This window comes from Empidonax traillii, unplaced genomic scaffold (assembly GCF_003031625.1).
Source record: "Empidonax traillii isolate 1590-97213 ecotype Southwest subspecies unplaced genomic scaffold, ASM303162v1 scaffold515:size447783, whole genome shotgun sequence".
Classification (NCBI taxonomy): domain Eukaryota; kingdom Metazoa; phylum Chordata; class Aves; order Passeriformes; family Tyrannidae; genus Empidonax; species Empidonax traillii.
In genome coordinates this window covers 81,995-104,497 of record NW_020955708.1, presented here as the reverse complement: position 1 = coordinate 104,497, position 22,503 = coordinate 81,995, and the positions used below count along the sequence as shown (strand labels likewise).

General features: G+C 38.7%; 1 protein-coding gene across 1 annotated transcript in view; it reads left to right on the top strand.

The window, feature by feature from the left end:
* Positions 1-31: 31 nt before the first annotated feature.
* Positions 32-22,503, top strand: part of UBN2 (ubinuclein 2) — a 51,583-nt gene continuing 29,111 nt past the window's right edge. The window contains exons 1-4 of the mRNA XM_027896740.1: positions 32-641; positions 4,758-4,850; positions 10,385-10,486; positions 21,793-21,930. Of these exons, the coding sequence (XP_027752541.1) occupies positions 219-641; positions 4,758-4,850; positions 10,385-10,486; positions 21,793-21,930 (756 nt within the window). The 5' untranslated portion in view covers positions 32-218. The remainder of the gene's footprint in view (positions 642-4,757; positions 4,851-10,384; positions 10,487-21,792; positions 21,931-22,503) is intronic.

Below are 22,503 nucleotides of genomic sequence, written 5' to 3'. Positions count from 1 at the left end.
GCTGCTTCTATTTATGTGGGGGGGCACCAAGATGGCGGGGGCGGCGAGGAGAACGTAGGGGGCAGCTCCGACCGGGCGGCGGAGCGGGGAGGAGGGGAGAGGGAGGAGCTGGGGCCGGTGGGAGGGAGCGCAGAGAGCGGTGTCACCGAACGCGAGAGGCGGGGGCCGGCGGACGGCGGGCGGGGGGGAGGGGGGGGTGGCGGCGGCGGAGGAGGAGGATGGCGGAGCCGCGCCGGGTGCCGTTCATCAGCCTGTCACCCGTGCGGCGCCGCGAGGGCGAGAGCCCGGCGCTGGAGCGGGAGCCGGCGGGCCGCGACCCGGAGCCGCCGCCGGCGGGCCGCGAGGCTCCGCCGCCGGAGCCGCCACCGAACGAGCCACCCCGCGACAGCGCCGCCCGCCCGGAGCCGCCCCGCGACCCCGGCCGGCCCGAGCAGCCGCCGCAGCGGGAGCCCCCCCGGCCCGAGCCGCCGCCGCTGCCGCCGCCACTGCCGCGCCAGAGCGGGCGGCAGGAGCCGCCGCCGCCGCGGGAGGCGCTCCCGCTCCGCCAGACGGTCCGCCTGGAGGTGGTGCTGAAGGACCCCACTGAGGAGGGCTGCGTGGAGTTCAGCTACCCGGAGCTGCTGCTGTGCGGGGACTCTAAGGTACGGGACCTCCCCTTCCCCTTTTTCCCCTCCCCTGCTGCTGGCATGGGCCCCGCCGCGCATCATCCTCCTCCACCTCCCAGCTGCGGGCGGCCCCGGCCTCGACCGTGTTATCGGTCACCCCGTGCTGCTCGGAGGTGGTCCCGGCCTGGCGGGAGGGGCGGCGTCCTGGAGGGAAGTCCGGCGGCCTCGCCGCCGCTGCGGGCTCCTCCTGGTGCTGAGGCTGCGCCTGTGCCCGTGGGGGAAGGGGAGGCTTCGCACTTGTCGTCCCTGAGCTGGCCGAGGTCTCCTGGCCTTTGCTGCGGGCTTAGGCGGGGGACCGCCTCTGTCTTGTGCTCTGCTTACCCTGGCTCCCCTCCCCGCCGCTCCCCTTCCCTGCTCGGTGAGCAGTAGTGCTGTTGCATCCTCCCTTCCCGGAAGCTTTTTTCCGGCAAGAAGGACACTGTAACTATGCCGATCTGTGATCAGGGTTGTCTCCAGGTTGTGTGCAGGTAAATGAAGAGTTATTAGCCCAGCTCTGCTACGATCCTTGAGAAACTGTGAAGTGAGCATTGGCAGACTTGGAGAGGAGTTTCTGCAGTCTTGGAGGGGATGGGCATAAATGAGAGTTAATGTTGAAACACTAACCTCACCTATAACTGTTAAGAACTTAATTCAAGAAAAGAAAGTACTCTCCTTTTCTCTTTTCTGCCCAAAGAAAATGTTTGGTGCTTGAGCTACTTTGTTTATTAAGGAGCAAAACTTGTGTAGGCAGATTTAAGAAGCAAGCAGCGTTAGCCAATCAACAGGACCCAGTGTTCCAAGAAGGAAGGAGAGACGCATGTCCTCTTAAGCTGGTTACATTTGAGCCATTCGTTCTTAGTTGAGGATACCAGTGAAGTTACACTTGATTTAAATAGTTGTGGCTCCTTTTAATTCCAGTACAGAATTTTAGAGAAAGTTTGCTTCATAGTGGAAAAAGTAAGGGGCAAGTAAGTAACTACTACTGAGAAGTTCTGTGGTAGATCTGGTAATAAAAGTAAGTCTTAGATACCAGTATTGATACTGCCATGGCATTTTTACATCCAGCACAAACTCGAGAGTGGTTAAAACTTATGTTTTATGAATCAGAGTATGGGTGGTGATGATACCGTAACTATACTTGGCATCCTGCTCAGTTTTTTTCTGGGAGGGATGTACACACTGGATTGTGTTCAAATGTACAAGACAGAAAAATCGGTGACTGATTTTAATCCCTCTTGTGATCTTGTGATGCAAGTTAAAAGGTTTCTTCTGTTCATCCTGTCCTACAGCTGTTGTGGGCAAACAGTGCCAGTTATGACTCCTCTGAATTAGCGTAACATAATCGTGCTGCTCTGTGAAGTGCAATCTTTCTGAGCAGTTTTTGTATGAAGGTGAAAATTGTGTTGGTGATAGAAGTGGTTCAGTACGTGGAGACTGACTTTTCCCTTTGGCAGTTCCCAGTTCCATAACTGCCTTTTTTTCTGTAGGTTGCCAGTATCTTAATCAGAATCAGGGGAAAATGGCTTTTTCTGATGTAGTTCTGATGCAAATTCTGTGTCTTCTGGGGCTAGGGGGAGAGCATTGATTTGGGAGATTTTGTTACAATTGGGATCAGAGACTGCTTTTAAGGTAGAGCTGGTGATAGAAATGCTTTGTAAGAAACTGTGTATGTTTCTCAGCTCTGTAGAGTCTATATTGAAATGAATGGATCATAATGGCCTGTTGGTTGCTGGACTGTGTGGAACAAGCAGCTGTTTATATAAAACAGTGTCATAAATTACAGTCTTTTTAAGTCATTGATGTTTAAAAACTGATGCATACTTGGCCTGTCAGTTTAACTTCTTGCTTGCTATATGAAGAAGCTGGTAGAGCTACTCTAATGTGGGAGGGAAGACTTAAAATCTTGAAATTTGCTTTTTCCAAAAGTTGGCAGTTAATGTTGTGGGCTTAAGTGGAGTTTTAGATTTTAAAATTTTGTTGTTTTAGTAGTGTTTCAGTTTAAAATGTAGAGGTCATATAAACTTTATTTTTACCATGCAACTTCTTGTAACGTGAAGATTGATTTGGTTTTCTGAAAGCTATTGTTGACTTCTCTCTTATAAGAAGTTGCTCAAATTTCTTATAACATTTCCCCTTAAAGTTTAACATTCCAAGCTCAGGAGCTTGTCTTTCTGTCTTGTAGTATTGCTTGGAACTGAAGCAAACAAGAAAGGTTCTCTAGAGTTAGGCTTTTCCGGGAAGGCAGGGATGGGTGCTCAGGAATAATTTCCAGCATTGTTTTAATAGGTCTCTTAATGGAATGATAGAAAATCTCCAAACTCAATTGACAGTGCAACTTCTATTTTTTTTTTCTTACTCCAAATTTGAGTTCTTATCCTGAATCAGAAGCTAGAGTGGGAATGTTTGTTTTACAAACTTGCGCTGTCCTTGTCCTTCTTTTTTTGCCCTGATAAAGAGAACATCCTTTGATAGGGTTGTTTGTAGAGTTCATCTTTTGGTAGGAATTATTTATGTAAAGTTTTTGAATGCAAGTAATAAGTTAGTGTGGTTGACGAGTTCATTTGCCTTTTAAATGCTGGTGGAAGTCAAAGCGTGCTCTCGATTCTGTTGGTGTAACTGAGGTTTGGTGCATAAAACCTAAGTCAAAGTGGATGAGCCAGGAGCCCAAGTTGGCTTCTCTCAAGCAGACTGTAAAGGTGCTGAAGTAGTAATGCCTTAGTCTGAGAGTTGTCCATTGCTCAGAAACAGGCAAGACTAAAATTTGCTTGAAGTTGAGTTTGCAGTAGTGCTTAACTAATCAAACTGATAGTCAGCTACAGCTTTGAGAATTTGGTGGAGGGAGGTAGGTTAACACTTAAGTACTAAATTTTACTTGATATTTGGCCTTAACCTTGTCTCATTTCACAATTAAAAAAAGCCACATATGTCTAGCAGATGATGTGGAATAGGTCTTCCCAGCTAAAAGTAGAGTAAACAGTGTTTCATGAATTGAGCAGTATTTGATATTTAATTATGCCTGCAGGAAATATGTGACTTTAACCCATGTTTCAGGACTAACCATAGCCTCTATTAATTTCTTCTTCAAGAAAATATATGACAATTATGTGGTGTTTGCATTTATGCTTACCTTCCTTATTATATTGGTTTTGATACTATTGAGCTACTTTGGTCACTATATAGTTGATATACTGGCTTTTCACACTGTGAAGTTGCTTTTCTGAACTTAGTCTATTATAAATCTTCATTTACTCATTGATGAGTGGTCCATGTGCAGTAAAGTTAGTTGCCATCCATAATGTTCTGTAAAATGGAACTCCATTCTAGTATATTTTAGCATCTAAGTACCTTGCCCCCTTACAGCAATTACTGTATTTTATGTGAGCTCTAATTTGAAGGAGACAGCCCTGGTTTTCTGCTGTAACTTATTCAATAAAAATCACTATGTTCATTGACTTTGTGTCAGTGAAAACCTCTTTCTATTAAAAAAGAAGGGGGGGTACTTCCTGCTTATTTGTGTAGCTGGGATATTAAATCTCTGTTGTCCTTGTGGCTAACATAGTGTCAGTCTTCTGTAATTCATGCTATGATCACTGAAATTAACTATTGCACTGTTTTTTTTCTTTAGATAAAAAAGTTATTCTAGTTATGGTTATATCTTAATGAGTTGGTTTTTTTTTTGGTCTTCTGGCTGCTTCCCTACTGGTCAGTCTACCAGGTGCATCCAGTCTGTTGTATCTAGAAGGGCCACAACACCTAAGATGCACCAGTGGAAGCAGAAGTGAAAAGGAGTTGTATTTAGAGTTCTTTTTCTTTGAATCTCAAATGGCTATAATTTGCTCTAACGCTTACACTTGCAGTTGAGGTTGTAATGGAATGCTTGGGAAAATACAAATCTCAATATTTCTCTTTTCTATTGGTGTTTTTATCGGAAGCAAAGTAACTGAATGATAATTGAATGAGTCAAATTAATTTTTATGGACCAAAGTAAGTATTTGGACACAGTATGTATTCTAGCTACTTAGTCATCAGAGCATTGTTTATTGACATAATAGGTTTTTATCAGATGCACTCTGTATTTCTTGTGGAATGAATATGTAACTTCTGCTTTTTCAGAAGAAATCAGTTCACTTGGAAGATCCGTTTAATGATGAACAACGTGAGCGACATGAAGTAGAAATGCTTGCCAAGAAGTTTGAGGCAAAATACGTGAGTTACTGTGCTTTGTTAAAATAGACAAATATTTAATAGTGATAACTTCTGATGCTGTAGAGGTCTTAACATCACGGGGTTGGTTTTTTCCTGATTAAGGTTGCTGATGTAGTGTCAAATGACTTCTGTACATTTCAGAGATGACTGTCTCACTGTATTTCATTTAAGCACCTTGAAGCTGCCACAAGCTTATCAGACAAGTCTGCTAAATAGATTTGTCTATAGATGTTATAGCTTGTGAAGCTATTCTTGGAAAAGCTTCCTATATAAATACAACTGATAGATACAGGTCGATATTCATGCTAAATACTGTGCTGGAGGAAAGAATTATGTAATGCTGTTATGCGCTATTGAACAACTCTTCTGTTTGGGCTAAATACTGGTGAATCTTGATGAATTTCTGACTAGTTTGGAATGCTTCTGTTGGAAGTTATTTGTTGAATAGTAAGACATTAGTCGATGAATTTCTTGTAGCTGCTAGCTGCCTAAAGATACTCTGCTGAGTCCTGAAAGTGGTGTGAATGACTTGAACAAAGCTAGCTAGTAACATAAAGAGGCTTACATTAGTAAATGAAGGTAGAAATCAGAAAATGTTGACAAAAACCACACCCAAACAGGTCTTTAAGAATTCATATGGGTAGGGTTGGATGATTAATTCTGAGCTGGCAATCAAAGCTCATCATCATGCTGAGGCATGTTGATATTCTGGATTACTAATAGAGCACCTCAATAATAAAGAAGGGAAACGAGCAGTCATTTGTATGTTTTGCTATTAATACACATATTAAGATCTATCTTTTTTGATTACTTTGTTATTTTTTATTTTTCTAGCACAGGCAGATTTTTGAGTGGGCAATCTATACATTCTGTAGCAGTAATTACTATTTTGAGGCATGTTAGCTGTAATACATAACAAAATAAACTCTTTAACTGAAAAAAAAATTTTTCGTCTTTTGGAGGGATTGACAGAATCCATTATAGGAAGTGAATTGAGAAGGCAGTTTCAGAATACTGTTTGCTTTTAATTTGAATGATAAATAATTTTTGAATGTGAGAGAAAACTGTTTTAACTGTACTTTTTTAGAAAACTCATTTCCATAATACAAGGTAAGGACTTACAATGTCCTGAAACAAGTTGCTTAACTACAGTAGATGAAAGTCTATGTAAGCATGTAAAGCAGTATATGTTAGGAGGGAGTGGTAGTGGAAGTAATCTATTTTTACATATACATTTATGCATACATCAAAGCTAAACATGTACATTTGTGGACAAAAAGTCATTAGACTGAATAAAATGAGTTTAATGCTCAGTAGTCATAAAAAGGAGCAAATAGAAGCTTTTAACCATTAGAAAGCAGTAGTAACAAAAATGTACAATTTTCAACAGTTTAAATTCATGGTGCACTTGTATCTTGATTACTGCTTGCACTTCTGTTTTTTTCCCTTTCATTCTCTGCCTTACCTTATGCCCCTCAACCCCACAAAAGGTATAATGTCTTCTATATAAAGAACAACTTACTAGGTTAGAGCCACTAAGCATGGAGGGTGGTGAGGGATTAAGATTTCTTGTGTTAGATATTATCTGTCCTTTCTTTCTTCCAATATGAGAATCATCAGTCTTTACCTGCCATCCATACTCAGAGGAATTGCAGCTCTGTACACTGACCCAGTACAGCTGCTCCTTCTGACAACATCCAGCCATCTTCTGACTCTTGTGAGATGTTCACTCCGTGGCTTAAACTAGAGCAGGGATCCCATGTAGTAGATATCCTTTCTCCTCAAGTGAATGAGAGACTGGGTGGTACTGTTGCCAGTTGGAGTTAAGCCATGACACTCCTTAACAGTCTGAAAGCAATCACTGGTTGTATGAAAATGGAAAAAAAAACAACCCAGCCCTCTATTTCTGATTTGCAGGAAGCACTATATCCTCCTTAAATTACTTAGGTATTACTTACCTATATCCTTTTAAAATGGAGTCAGACTTTGTTTTTAATCATAGCATGTGCAACAGTACTTCTGGAAAATTTAGTATGTGAAGAACAGTCTACTTTGAAGACTTCTTACTACTTTTCAGATAAATTCCCGTACTTATAATCGAATCAGTATATTATTTGATATATTTTCCAGATCCTAAGAAAAAACCTATGAATAAATTTTTGTAAAACAAGAATCATAACATACCATTTGTTTACTTGATTATTCAACACTTCTTTGGAATTGCAGCACGTTTTAAATACCAGCATAAAAGTCTGCTCCAAAGGGTTCCTGTTTTCACTGTTTTGTTTGCTGTTATTCTCTAGACAAAATCCAACACTGTTGTGAACACGATACTGAACTTCAGGCAGTATTGTACCCAGTGTAAGAATTTTTCTTGGATCAAAACAAAGATCCGTCTAATGGATGGTAGCATAGTCCTCTGACACTGATGAAATCTCGTTCTTGAAAGTACAACCGAGCAAGTGTGCATTGATATTAGCTCACTGTGCCTGTCTGGCAATCTGTGTCTTAATTTCTCCCAAAGCCAAAGGCTGCATGTTTAACCTTTCTGTAGCTTTCTGCCATTGATTTGCTGGATTGTTACTGGATTTCTGTGTTCTGTGGCACTGAGTACCATGATGGTGGTCCTATAAAAACATACTTTGTGTTAAAACCTGATGAGTTCACATGGTTCTCCATAGTTTCTGTATTGTAAGAAACAGTGAAATATACCCAGTTCTCCCGTGCACTGCATGTGATTTTTGTTTCTGTCATCTGAATTCAGCCATTTTGTTCTCCAGCTGTAGTGTCTTAACATTCTGTTACTGTATGGAAGCAGTGATTTTTGCCTTTTAACATCCTTGTTGGATTGCTGTTCCCTTTTTTGTTCTAATTTCTTCTTTTAAATGAAAGGATATTAATGGTAGGGTGCCCTGATTTATCAGTGATACAATGACGACTTCTGGGTTTTTTCTTCCGTTCCTTTTTTTTTTTTTTCTTAAGTCCCAATTCTTACTTTTTTGACCACTTGTGACTGTAGATCAAATGTCATGAAACTGCGTAACAGCTCCAGTGCTTCCTGGGTAACGTAACAAATTTGGAGTGTACTGTATTTTTTCTTGCTTGGGTTTTACTGCCTTTGTGTGGATTACCTTGTTTTTATTGATACTGAATTCAGCTGACTACTTCCCATACTAAATTCAGAGCAACTGTGAGATCTTTCAGTGATTCTTGTCTTTTTTCTTTACTATTCTCAGTAATTTGTCATCTTACACCCCTACTCTCCCCAAACTGTTAACCCTCTCTGTTGCTTCTTAAGATGAATAGGAATACACGTTCCTTAGTGATTTCACTGATTGCTTTCTTTGCCAAAATGAAATACTTATTTCTGCCTTTTCTTTCCTAGTCTTAGATCAGGCATCAGTTTGAGTGGACCCTCCTTATTTCATTACTATTTCTTGTCTTCAAAGATCTTTGGACTTTTTTTACAGCACTTGAAGTACTACTGCTTTCTACCAAAATTCTTTCCTGCTCTGTAATGTATATTCTTGTGCCTGCTGGTTCTGTTTATAATCTTTATTAACTTACCCAATGTAGAGACCAGGTTTACTGGTTTATAGATTCTACTGTGGCCCTTAAAAGAGTCTTCAAATATTGGCATTGTATTTGCCACCCACCTTCTAGTCCTGTTGGGCAAAGGTTGTTTAAACCCAAGGTTACATGTCACAGTTAATTTGTTGAAGTCTTACTTGGCTTTTTTGAATACTTGCATGAGTCGCATTTGCATCTTTGGGAAGTAGACGTCTTAATCTTCTCTGGTACCATGACTGCTTATGTTCTGGGACTGAAAGGTTAGAGGAAAGCTTCAGTAGTAAAACTTCCTTGAACTGCTGTATAGTAATCATAGAATCACAGGATAACCATTACTGCAAAAGGATTTTAGACTCACAAACAAGGATGTTGATAGTTACTTGGGCCTAGCAAGATGTGTAGTTCAGAGGTGGATTGCACTACACATTAGTGAGATCAGTACAGGTGAAGAGGTGAAGTATAGTTTATGAAGCGTTCTTATACAACCTACTGGCACTTAAGTCAGAATCATGAATTACATAAGCTCTTGCACTGGATGGACTGGAGTTTAATCAGAATTTTGCCTTTATTTTTCTAGCATTTTGTCTTTTTTTTTCTTCTCTAATTCAGGCTCATCTTTTTTTAAATATTATGTTTTGAGAATGTGCAGTCATTCAGATGTTTTACGAGATGAGTGACTGCAGCAGATAATAAAACTGATACAACACTTAGCTTGGAATATAGCTTGGAAACCTGAATTAAAAACAGAATGCACTTTTGAGTTTTTTCTCCTAGGAGTAGGGCATATATTTATTTAAGTATGCTTGAGACATTCCTGTTTGCTACTTTGCTTTGTTACAAACTTAAATTTTTGCCAAATGTTGTTAAAACGAGGTGTTCAGATGCTTATACTTTTCATAAAACACCAAAGGTGAAACCTCCTCTGAACAGTGTCTACATACTTTTACTAACAAGTGGGCTATGATATTTGGATGTCACAACAGGAAAGACTTACACTAACTTTAAGCATGCCCAGAACTGTAGAGTGCAGGCAGACAATTTTCAGGAGCAAGTCTTCTTGAACTCATGGGAGAAGTTAATGTTTTAGTGAGTGTGGTGCCTTTTGGAGAATTTCATCTCGTGAGACTTGTATGTTGACCGTTTTGACAACATATGTGTGCTAGAAAACTTTAAGTTCAGATTTCTTGAATGTTTTAACTGGGTGTGAGTTTTTACTTGACTTGATTTAACAATGGAATTTCCATATGAAAAAAATACTTACAGGTTAAAACTAATTTTACTGCTTCCCAGAGGTAAGTGAGCCCATAGTCTGTGACACAGCTTCTGGCTTTAAGACTCAAGTAACTTTCATGTTTTAAAACTCAATGTTTTATCTGCAGTCCTGTCAACTGAGGTGACTGATCTTGCATTTCAAAGGATTTTATCTTAATACATTTTTCTGCAGTTATGTCATATGAATGCTTTAACTTTTTAAACTCTTAGACACCAGATCTACAAGTGCTAGACCAGTATTTTTTTTCTTTTGATTTAGGCTTGACTTGACTTTAGAGAAGCAATCATGCCTGTGTAGGGAAACACTTTACTGAATGCTAGGCTGTCAGTGTTTTCCCTTATAATGACGCTAACACAGTGAAAAACTTAACACATTTTTTAAATTATCCCAGCTCTTCTATCACTAACAGTACTAACACTATGCTTTAAAACCATGAGCCAGTGAAACTTCGAATGGGAAATGTCAGGAAGATCTCAGTCATGCAGAAACCAGGTAGCCAGTGAATACCTTTCAGGGATGATTGTGGTGAGGCGTGTTTGCCAGAACTCATTCCTGTGTGAAAGTTTTCATTAGTCATCTAGACCATCTTCAAGGAAGCATCCAAGAAAGCAAAACTGCTAAGTCCTTGAATGACAGTTCCTCCAATGCCTTCCGCTTTTCTTGAGTGATATAGTGCCTTCTTTGTTTTCAGGGTGGAAAGCCCCACAAACATCGGAAAGATCGCCTGCAGGATCTAATCGATATAGGTTATGGTTATGATGAAACGGACCCTTTCATCGATAATTCTGAAGCGGTAAGTAAACCTCAGCAAAGCTGCAAGAAATAACAAAACAATGCTTTATTTTTTTGATAAAGAAGAAAGGTAAGGAGAAATACTTTGTGCCTGTGTATAACTGGTGTGAATTCAAAGGGCATGCTACTTCGAGAGTCCAATTCATTATTGTATTCGTAGTCTTATTCACATATCATTACGCACTGCAAGAATTAAGAAAGTTATTCCTAGATCATGTGTTTTTCCAGCTTTAGAAGTTAAATTATTTTTATTTGTGCTTTTCATTTACTGTTGACTGAAATTACTCTGGCTCTCTTTATTTTCTTTAACTAGCTCTCTGGATTATTAGTGCATTACTGGTGTTAGGTTTCCTGCATTAGATCAGGAAGCTATTCTGCTCTTAAAACCCAGTAAGAATAGGAAGGTTATTCTAAACGTTCACTGAGTATGTCTGACAAATTTGAGATAAAATAGGTTGGGTAAACAGCAGGATATTACAGCTTACTTTGACTGAATATTTTTCAGAAATGAAAACACACTTTGGGGTAAAAGAAAAAGGTAATAGTTGGATACAGGCAGTATCAGGAATATCAGGAGGTTTATAAGAGGGCATTTGAAGATATCTTAAAGGTGATATATAAAATTATGAAAATGAGGAAAAACTTGGAAAAATGAGTGGATTATGTAAGATCTCAGAAATTTCCTATAATTCTCCCTTATTAAATGTCAGAAAGAAGTAGGTGTCCGGTTTAGTCAAGTAAAAAAAAACAAAACAAAACAAAAAAACCCACCAAACAACAAATAACAGCTGTTGTTTGCCAGCCTAGAGCTTCCTCCAGTGCTGAGTGACGCTGGACAAAGCAGCAATGATCTACTGCTCTGAGGAGGAGGAGGGAGCTAGAAGTCTGAGTGGGAGAGGAGAGATTATGAAAAGGAGTTGTAAGAAAAGCACAAATGTATTGCTTAGCATACATTATGTCAAGCCTACATTTAAATTCTAAAACTTTACAGTAAAGAGGTGTGAACTCTGAGCTGTGAGCTTTCTAGCATATAGATGTTGCAGTGAACAATCTTATGAACTGTGTGAAGTGCACAGCAAGTGTGCTGCAGAACTGATACCTTTCTGAGCAAAAGAAGTTCAGCAGTTAACCACAGTGCATAGCAAGCTGAGCTCATCTGTGTGTACAGGTAGTTTTTCAAGTAGGTCTCAAGTTGTCTAAAAAGTGAGTTTGCTGTAGATGCTTATGGTAACTTGTATTAATTTGTCCTTTTTCTTGGTCTAGATGAAAATTGGAGTTGAACCTGCCAATATTAAGCTATCCTATCATTATCCTGAAACTTTTGCTGGTACAATATTGGGGCCTAAGCCTTTGTACACCTTTCCCAAAAGTGAGATTCTGGTCTTCAGCTTGGTAGGAGCAGATGTGCTTCATTTCTGCTAAGAAGCCACTTGAGCCTATAGGTTGATATGGTTTCTCAATGTTGCCTAAGTTAACCATCCTCACTTTTGAAATTTTACGATACGGGACCCAAGTTCTATCTTGAGTTTCCTGGATTCACTGTGACCTGTCACAGAACTGATACGAGATTCGGAACACTTGCAGTACTTGTAGTACAGGTCTCTGTCAAAGCTGTACATGAGTCTGGCAGGGTTAAACACTCACTGAAGTATTAGTACTTATCATACTGTGCCTCCTTACAGCCAGCAGCAGATCCGTTAGATTTGCAGGAGCATTTACTTCTGCTATCTCTTGCCAGAGTCTTTGCAAAAACGTACAAAAGGCAGTTGTTAGAGGACCAGATGGTTGCATCATGTGCTAGCTGTGGAAGCTGTTGGGGAGAATGGTGTATTCTCTAAAGATTGCTTTCCTCAACAATCATTATGCCTTGTGTCTGCGTTACAAATACAGACTAGTGAGAGGCCATCTCTTGTTTTGCTTTTATCCTCATTTTTGTATAGAAAAGGAGGAAAAAAGATAGGGTGCCAGCTTAAGTCCAAGTGGCTGTTGCAGAGCTTAAGAGTCCTGTAATATAGGAGTTCTAAGTTTAACAAAACCTCTCATTCCATCTTAGATACAAATGGAAAGTGTTCAGATAGAAAATCTACATGTCTGGCTTGCTTATCTTCTGTGTGGCCAACTGTGAAATCACCCTGTACCCTGAGAAATGCCAGAGCCAAGCCCAGCTTGGACTGACTTCTTTTTGGCAGATGCACTTTCTTACATATAGAAAACTAGAATGTCTTGGGCAGAAACACTTGAAAAATGAATATGAGTGCCTCTTTAATTGCTGCAGGGTTATCCCAGAAAAAAATAATTGAAATTTTTCTTAGAATTTTAGTCCTTTTTCTTGTCACAGGTGTAAAAGCTTTAGAGGTATTTTCCTTCTAAAAACAGATTTTGCAATAATGCCATCAAATAATATTCAAGAAATCAAACCAATAAAACTCCAAGCCTGGTTTTACTAGGCCTTGTAATTGAGGTAAGGAATTCTGCTTCCTTTGGCTCTGTTTCAAATTAAGCATTTTTGTATGTGTGTGCATCTTGCATATGCATCGTGCGCATATTGCGTGTTGCACATCTAACAAAGCATTTGGGTCCTTCAAGGATCCAGGAAGGCCTTTGTCCTGTTGATTTTTCTCAAGGGTGAGGATCAGGCACAAGTGCAGGGAGTCTGCTAATGGCATGATTCTGAAGTAGTGGATTTTAATGAGGATGGAGTACAGACAGGTACAGGACATGCTTTTCAAGAGGAAGGTTCTTGAAAAGTGATGACAGAGGGGAACTTCTGAGCAGAGAGATTTCTCTCAGATTCCTCAAAGGGCATTGGTATCTCCCCTGATGAAGGGAGGTAACTTTGGGACAATTTGGTAGGCTAGATTACCATTGTTTACTTTCTGTGAAAATGAAAGCCATACATGAAATTGTTACAGGTTTGCTGATACTTTTTACTCTGGAAAGAATCAGTACTTTCCTACAGCGTGGTAAAGACTTTAGCAGCACAGCTGCATTAAGACCCGTCAAAATCCTTGTGAAAACAGAAAAGTAAGGGCTCCTGAAGAGCAATTCAGTGGACTCAGACATGGAGCCAACTAAAGGAAAATATTGTAGAAAATAAGGAAAAGTGTGTAGTTTCAGGATGCTGTTTGCTTTGATGTATTTATATGCTATTTGGCAGTCACCTTGCTGTCCTCCTTGGGAAACTTTTAGCTGGTCCTGTTTGGAAGAAGCAGCTTTCTCTCTGAATGCACTTGCAGGCAAACTGAAAATCTATGCATCAGTCAATAGAGTAGATATTTTCGAGTCAAGCATTTTGACTGTAGTCAGTGGGTTGTGATAATTCCAGAAAAAGAGTAAATCAAGACCATCTTACTATTGTTTCTAAGGTTTATGTAGCAGTTAGTCTGATGGTGAGTCCTAACCTTTGCTTACCTTAATGAACCTGTACAAAATGTTCATCACCTGCAAAAAAACCTATTCCTCCTCAGTGTTCCCACTACTTTCATCTTGAAAATAGGTTTTACCATAGTGTAAACTGCCCAGAATTACATTCTTTGTGGAGTGGAATTCCTCTAGATTATGTCTCCTCTATTCTTCCTCCATGCACACATATGCACACGTGTCCAGACAAACGAGGCTGATTACTTGCTCTTGTGATGACCTCTGATTATTTGGTTGGTTGAATATCATCCTGACAATGTAAGCTTTATATAGATAGATTCCAAGGGCATCTCAGTGCTCACTAAGCTTCTTGCTATGTAATACAGAACAGGGATCTGAAGTAATACATGGTCTTAATGAAAAAGTATGCAGTTTTCTCTTACTCAGAGGTGACAAGGCTTGTGTATCCAAACTAAAGACTTCCCCCATACGGAGTAGATGAATGCAGAGGAAGAACAATCCACCTAGAAATCTGTAAGCAGTGCAATCTGTCTTTTGAAGCAGCGATACCGAGTAGCCGCACTGTCAGGAATTGAATCAAAACATGAATGCCAAGAGCAATGGGAAGCAGACATTTCAATCCTTTGGACATCCAGGCCCCTATGGCAATATTTGACCCTGTCTGCTATATTCATGGTTCCATAGCAGCCTTCTGAACACTGATATAAAGAGTCCTGTGCTGCCAGGTAGAGAACCTTTCTACCGTTGGTTTCTCATACATGGAAAGTTTCTCCAAAACAGGTACTTTAGCTTAAGGGAAGAATTTATTTTTCTTTAGCTCCCTCTTGCCTCAAGAGTTCAGACCCTCTTTGAGGACAACTTTTTAAAAACTGTATGGTAATTTTAGTAATTCTGGACATGTTAGCAAAAGTGTTGCTCTCTTTCTATCTGGGTTCTCTAGAATGCTTTCCATAATTTAAAGGCTTAGTCTCTGCAAAATTCTGGTCATGATACAGAGTTTTTACATGTTTCCAGAATAAATTTGGCTCATTTCATCTTGTAATCTTGTAATCTCCAGACTTATAAGAGGTATGATAGATTTAATATTCTCTCCCACCCTGGCTGCCTTTAAAATCTGAAGCTGATGGATTATCAGTAAGACCACCTTCCTAAAGACTCCTGAATATCCGAGATACTTTTTCCCAGTGAGAATGGTATCTTTTTGGAGAACAGCAGGGCTCACTGTGTCAGTGGTAATTTTTATCATTTTTATGGGGTTCTGGGCCAGATGTTGTTTTAGGCCAACTTGATAGCGTTCTCTCATTCTTACTACTCCAAGGAGCTTGTTTTATGCATAGCTATGGAAAGCAGTGTAATTGCTTTAGAAAGATCATTGTCTCTTAAAAAAAAAAAAGGAGGGGGGTAAAAACCCAAAAACCAAACTGAAAAAATTATCAACCTGCAAATGTTAGAAGTATGTACAGAAAAATGCTACATAGGATCCATTATTAAACATACTTTCACTTTGTATTGAGAGAGAAATTGAACACTATGGCCTTTTTCATCTGGAAAAGGCTGCCTTTGTAGACCTCAATAACAAACCTCATCCACACTGAATATGTGCGGGTGCATTAAAGCATCTTTTTCTAGGAGATTCACTTGCCAGCTGTTTCATTGGCTGAGGATTTGTGTGTTAGTATTACTACTGTCTTCCTCGTTCATTGTCACTTCACCCAGTCTTGGAAGTTATGTGGTTGGGGAATAGTGCTCACTTAGCTGAGTGTACCATGTCACCTTTAATAAAATGTCTTGCATGATTCCCAGCTATCTCCAGGGTAGATCTGCTGGTTAGCACCTGACATGTCAAATGCATTTGAGTGAATACAAGGGCAGATTTCAGTTAGGACATTCTTTGCCTTTTATCCTCCTTATCCCAAAAGACATTACGGTGTAAAGCGGAGTAGCAAATAAACAAAGCAGATACAAGAACCAGTATAGGTAGAGGAGCAAAGGTAATTGAATTTGCAGAGCACATCTGATATTTGTTAAAATAATAGTAATGTTTTCTTGCTCTTTCTGCAAAAAATCTTACCCTTTCTTAGGAAAGAGTAAGTAATTAAATTTTTTAATCCCACATTCTAGCCTAGATTTCAGCTAGGTAGTTTAGGACTGCTCATATGTCTAATGACCTCTGGAACAACTGTAAAACTGAAAACTCAGGATCTGCATAGGTACTTGAAAAAACCTGAGACTTATATCTGACCTTTGTAGTACCACTGTTTAAATTTGTGTACATCAAGAATGTAGGAATAAGAAATAACTAAGAAAGAATAATGGGTATAGCAACTTCCTCCTTTTTTGCTAAATTTAATTTTTTGAAGAGCACAAAATCACTTTTCAAAGTAATCTGAGCCATTAGAGGGGTAGAGCATGGCCTATGATTAGCCATTCTCCATGAATATTTATTTAAGCAGCACAAAGAACCTATTTTCAAAAAAATACACAAACAGTATGATCATTAATATAAAAGGGGGTTTATAATATGCCAAAGTAACAGATCTTTGTTAAAAACATTTGTCTTAAGTATCATATGTGGAATGTCTGCTCTTCATGGTAAATCAAGGGAAAATGAAAGCGTAACTTTTCTTCTACAGAATCTTCTGGCAGCTTTGTAACATGAAACCTGGAGAGATTAAGTAATACATTACATAATTATTTAACACTGAACTAGATTTTCATTGTGGGTCAGGTCAGAGCTCAAGCTCTGAAAGAATTGAGTTGTACAGATAAAGGTCATGTGAGTGGTCATACGTTTTATAACTTAAGCTGAAATGTTTCCAAGGTGATAAGAATGCCATTTTGTTGCACTAGAGGTCACTTAAGATAATAGCCTAACTCTGGTAACTGGTGGAACGGTAAAAGGTTTGAGAGCAAAACAGGACAATAGATGTGTATTGGTACTTCTCTCAAGGTACTCTGGTAGGCTGACAGATTGCAATATCCTGACTAAAAAACTAGGATTCTCCTACAAGACTACCCTATTCTACCCAACTACCCTGAGCCAAGTATTATATCTTCAATAATCTGTTATACTTTTTTCTGTTGAGCCCTGCCAGCTGCCTCAGGGTTAAAAGAAAACAAACAAACCCCCCGCAACTTGCCTGTGCGTTTGGGAAGAACAACCTTCTTTACCATGGGAAAGCTCTTTGTGCTCGCTTTTTGATGTCACCTTGGATTAGCAAAGCAGTGTACTGTTCCCCCCTAACCTTGTTTAGGATTTCATTTTATGTTCCATTATGCTGTATTTTTGGAATGATGGTTCTGTGTTTTTGTTTGAAAATTTAGCCTTGAAGGAGAGCAAAGCCAAAGAGTGTATTTCAGTTCTTTGCATCTTTAAGAAGCATAGAGATCAATCCACTATGTATATTTAAAGTATCTTGAAGTGTGTAGTGAACTGTGTAAATATTCAGTCTGTTTGACTGAAACAACTGTATTTGACATAATTTCAGTAGCTTGGCTTTTATTCCATGGTCTAATGATGATCAAACTAAACAGCTCCCCCCATCCCAAGCTGGTTAGAGCTACCTCAAAAATAAACTGAACAAGGGAACGAAGAGTATCCCTGCTTATCTTTTAGCTAAACATTACCTGTTTGACAAGAAGTAATAATAAGCTATATTTGTTAAAACACTCAGGCTTGTTTGCACCAAATTGCATTTCCAGGAATTAGTACAGAAATGTTAAATAGTTTTTTCACATACGTACTTTTGTAGATTGTTTTCTGGAATGGAGATGAATGAGGAGGATCACTGTCAAAATATCTGAGGGTTGTTGTCAAAATACCCTAATACAAGAGTAGACAATATTAATGGAAAATACCGCTGTGGGTCTGGATTTCAAAAATAAATTGGTATAATCCATAAAATTTCACTGTTCTTGTTGTAATAATGAAGTTGAAAGCAGTTAACTTATTTTTAAAAAAACAGAATTATCTTTCATACCAAAACATTTTATTAGATTAATGGCACTGGAAGTATAGTAATGTAGCTCAAGGACAACAGTTTAAAATAACTTATATATGTGCCTGCTTTTAGGTGGTCAGACAGTATATCAGTCTTACTGTTTTATCTGCAGAATGATTCCATAATATTTTGTAGAACAAATCTGTGTTCACAGGAGTCAATCGTATATCAATTCCTGCCTGTTTCTAGGTCTGAGATTTTTTGATTCTCAGTCTTGGAATGTATAAGGAAGAGCAGAACACTGTGAAGGACTTTAAACTTATTTTCCTTAATACGATAATTGTGCAATTCCATATGTGGAAAAAGGTAGTGTAAAGCAAAACCAATTCATGAGAATATTTAGAATTTGCAAGAGCCATGTTCCCTTTAACTGAGAGTCCTGAAGGGACTTTAAAATGAAGCTTAATCTAGCTGTTGCCAATACCTTGTAGAAACATACTCCTTTTCTGTTCAGTTAGGGTAGTGAAAATACTAAGCTTAGCTCAAAGGAGAGGGTATTAGCTACATTGTGGTTTACAGGCCTCTATTTATAACATTAAACACTGAGTTGTACTCTGTTCAGTAGGCTAAGGGTAAAACAAGGATTTGGTAAAGAAAAGTAGTCTCACTCAAGGGTTAAAAATTGAATGTCAAAAAAGTCTTTGAAAATCTGACTGAATTCATAGTCTTCAGCAGAAGCTGTTGAAACCTCAACTACTTAATTACACATCCACCTCTTGCTGATCTTATTTGCCTGTTGACTGCTTTGGAATACATTCAGTCTGTATGCTGAATGAATTTTGCCTTTCTTGTTGCCTTGTACATATCTATTTGTACCACATGGCATGTTGATAATTGAAATAATTTGCTGTGATTTATGGCTTCCTCACTTGTGGACTGTCTTTAGTCCTTACTTGTGTGTTACCCAGGCCTTCTTTACTGCTCTACATCTAAGTTTTTAGTGTTTCCCTTTTCTTGTTCTTTACTTCATATGGTAATGGTCCCAGCTTTGACTGTGCTTTTAGCTTCAAACTTGGCAACTGCTGTATTCTTTTGTTTTGATCCTATACTACCACAGCCTTGCCAATTCAGTTCACACCCTGTCAGCTCAAATAGAAAAAGTGCCTGCTCTGTCTATTAAGCACTGTGGATAATAATTTATTTTCTCTCCTTTCATTTTCCTTGTACCTAATGATGGTAGTTCTGAGAACTGTGGAAAAAACCATTAGATTTCTCTGAAATTCTTACTCCACTCTCAAGTTTGCTTTGCATGATCCTCATGGTCCCTCAAGGTGAGTGCCAAGTCCACAACTAAGCCACTTTGCTTTCATTTTGTCCAGTTAATAGATTCTCCTGCTTTTTTGTGCTAGCTTTTCATATCATCTTAGGGTATTGCGTAAATCCTGTCACTACTTTCCCTTTCACATTTTGTCCTGTACTGCTTGTTGAGCCTTCCATTCTGGGAAGATAAAAGTCAGTCTAGCTATTTGCTCATTAAATCCCTATGTAGGTCTCCAGTTCAGGTTCCTTCATCAGCTTCCTTGTTGAAGTATACACTTACTGTTCTACTCTTCTGGATAACTTTCCTTCCTGTTTAAATGCTTTTGACAGCCCAGACGTTTCAGTTCTCACACCATTTTATCTTCAGTATATTTTGCATGGCATGGAGAGCAAAATGAAATAAGCTGGTAGCTAACACTCCACTTTGCACTCTGTGTGTGTTCATTTTGTGTAGGTGATTTCAAGTCTTCAGATCGTGTTGTGGCAGTCAAATCTGTATATTTATTTATTCAGCCTGTTTAATTTTATCTTGAGACTTGCAGTAGAAGGCCTGCTGCTTCAAAATAATAGTCACAGTGTTTCCCTTGCAAGTATCTCAGGTTTTAATCATTTGGCTGTGCTACCAAACATTTACTGCTTACAGCTGTTACTCAGAACTGACATTTTCCTCTGCCAGAGCGCATACCTCTCAGATGTGTCAAAATCCTATCCTTTGTTTTAGAACAAGGGTAGAAATCAATTCTTAGTCCTGTAAATGCTTCCTCCTTAATCTTTGTTGGCAGATATGTGTCTCAAGGATTCTGTTTACACTTCCATGGAGTATAGTTTCTAGAATTATATTTGTTGCATATTAAGAATATTGTCTTACAATTTTCAGTATTTAAAAACTAAGACCTGGGTAGTTCAGGACATCGTCCTACTGTGTGGTGATAACGGCACTGTCAAGGCAATCCGTCCTCAGTTCTCTTGTAAACGCTTCCATGACTTGCCTTGTTGACGCGTATGCATAGAGCTAGAATGAATCTATTCATCCTCCCAGCCTTTTTGAGAATTTGCTGTTAACAAGGTATTTCCTAGAGATTAATGGTTTTCTGTTGAAAACCTGTAGAATGTCATTCTGAGGAGGCTGAGGATCATAAAATAATAACTCAATATTGTCATCCACTATACTTACGGTTGACCACTTCTATGTCTTTGGCTTTCACTATTTTTGAGATACAGTTTTGTAATTCTACCTTGGAAATTTCTTTGTGAATACTAAGTACTTTTTAAAATAAAGTATTTGTAAGAGTTTGAAACATTTTGTGGCGTTAAAACTGTCTGAACAGAGTGAGAATGTTTGACTTTAAATGAAACAAGTCCTGGTATTATGGTATTTGTATAAGAGGCAATGTTGTATTAAACACCTAAAATTGGAAATAGGGTTACAGATACCATGGCCAAGTCTGTCATGTCTGGGATAGCATTTTTAACAAAAGAAAATTTCTGAGAACTTTCTAAGAGAAGTAGGTTTTTGAGCAGGACAGTGTGGTTAGAGTCGGTACTAAATGTAGCATGTGTTGAAACTTCTGAACATGAAGTGCACTGCAGAGATTGGTATTAATGAAAACTGTGGCAGTCTTAATGAAACAAAGAGTGTAACCTAGGGAGGCTTGTTTATGCTTAATTTGCAAGAACATCTCTGCTATTTTCAGTCTCAGTTCCTAGATATAATGTCCAATTCTGTAAAATTCTCATACAGATTAGGCTTCTTTCACTGCAGTCTAGTGATTGTACAGATGGCCATTTTTTTAGAAAATATGGAAGAAATACATTTTAGAAGTAACTGTAGCTATCACAGATAACTTAAAGGGCCTGTGGTAAAAGTGGATGACTAATAGAAGGCAATTGGAATTGCACATTGTGTCATAAAATTGAAGGGCATTCAATAGAAGTGTTAAGCTTTAAAATTTAAATTGATAGAGGCAGCTTTGTTCGTTTTGTGGGTTTTGTTGGGGTCTTTCTTGTTGGTGGGTTTTCTTTGGATTTGTGGGGGGGTCTGTTTGTTTGGAGGGAGGGTTTGTTTTTTAAAAAATTTGTTTTCAACCAGTGATGTTGGTGCTTTGCTTGTAAGGCTGTCAGAAATGAAAACAAATAGTTCATTATGTGCCTGCTTACTTTCTGGACAGAACAAGTGAATAATCAAATGAAGTTAGTCATAAAATGCTGGTGCATCATTGTTCACATGGTTTATGTATCTTGAGATTTAACATTTAGCATAATGTACCATACTGTAAGAGACAGAATATTGGGTGAAAAAAAAGTTTAAAAGTTTTTGGGCTTTTTGTCCTCACATGGCAAGGGGAATGTATGTGTGCCTATCCTCATTTGCTTCAGAAAGTAGTACTTTTAATGCTGTAATCCTGTCTTTTCTTAAAAAAAAAAAAAAAAAAAAAAAAAAAAAAAAAAGAAAAAAGGGCATTGTTTTGGAAGTTGAAAGATTACTCTGAAATTAATGTTGTATGCCTTGGCCAGTAAGTTTTCAATAGCATTGGTATCTTGTTTCTATTCTAGCAAGCTGTGCTGTATATTGGTATATAATTTTTCATGCACAGGGACTGGTAAACAAACTGCATATTCATTTTATTAAGAAATGCTGACAAGTTAATCTTTTTTTCTTGCCCAGTATGATGAATTGGTTCCTGCATCCCTGACAACCAAATATGGAGGGTTTTATATCAACACTGGTACACTGCAGTTCCGACAGGCATCTGAATCAGAAGATGAAGACTTTGCAGAAGACAAAAAACATAGGCCACCTAAAGTGAGTGATCTTAATCAGACTTTTATACAGAACTAGTAGCTAGGTGGACACTGGAAATACTTGATACACTTAGAATGGTTCAGGTGAAGAGGCCAAATATAGCACGATGCATGGTACTGTTCTATTGCATTTTCCATTTTGTGGCTAATGTACTAGCAGTTAAGAAATAACTCAGGATGTCCACAGGCTGTCCAGTCTTGTAAGACTAACCATCTGTTTAGGCACGCTAACAAGTTGTGCCTGCCTCTCTTGAACTGACAGATGATTCTGTAATTTGATAAGCGTTTCATTATGAGATGAGAACTTAAATTCTTCAATACTGCTTTTATGATTTTGCACAAAGCTTGCATGATTTGAAATTGTTCCTTGTATTCAGAATAATGCTTAAACCAAAATATATGTTAAAATAAATTCAGTGCATAAGAATAGCTATATTAAAAATTATATATACAATCTTTTCCAAACAGCATGCTGTTCTATAAACTTTAACAAGTTATTATCAATGCAAACATAATTATATAGGCCATTCACAAGTTCATGCCATTCCAAGAATTTACTGCTTTCTGATGTCCT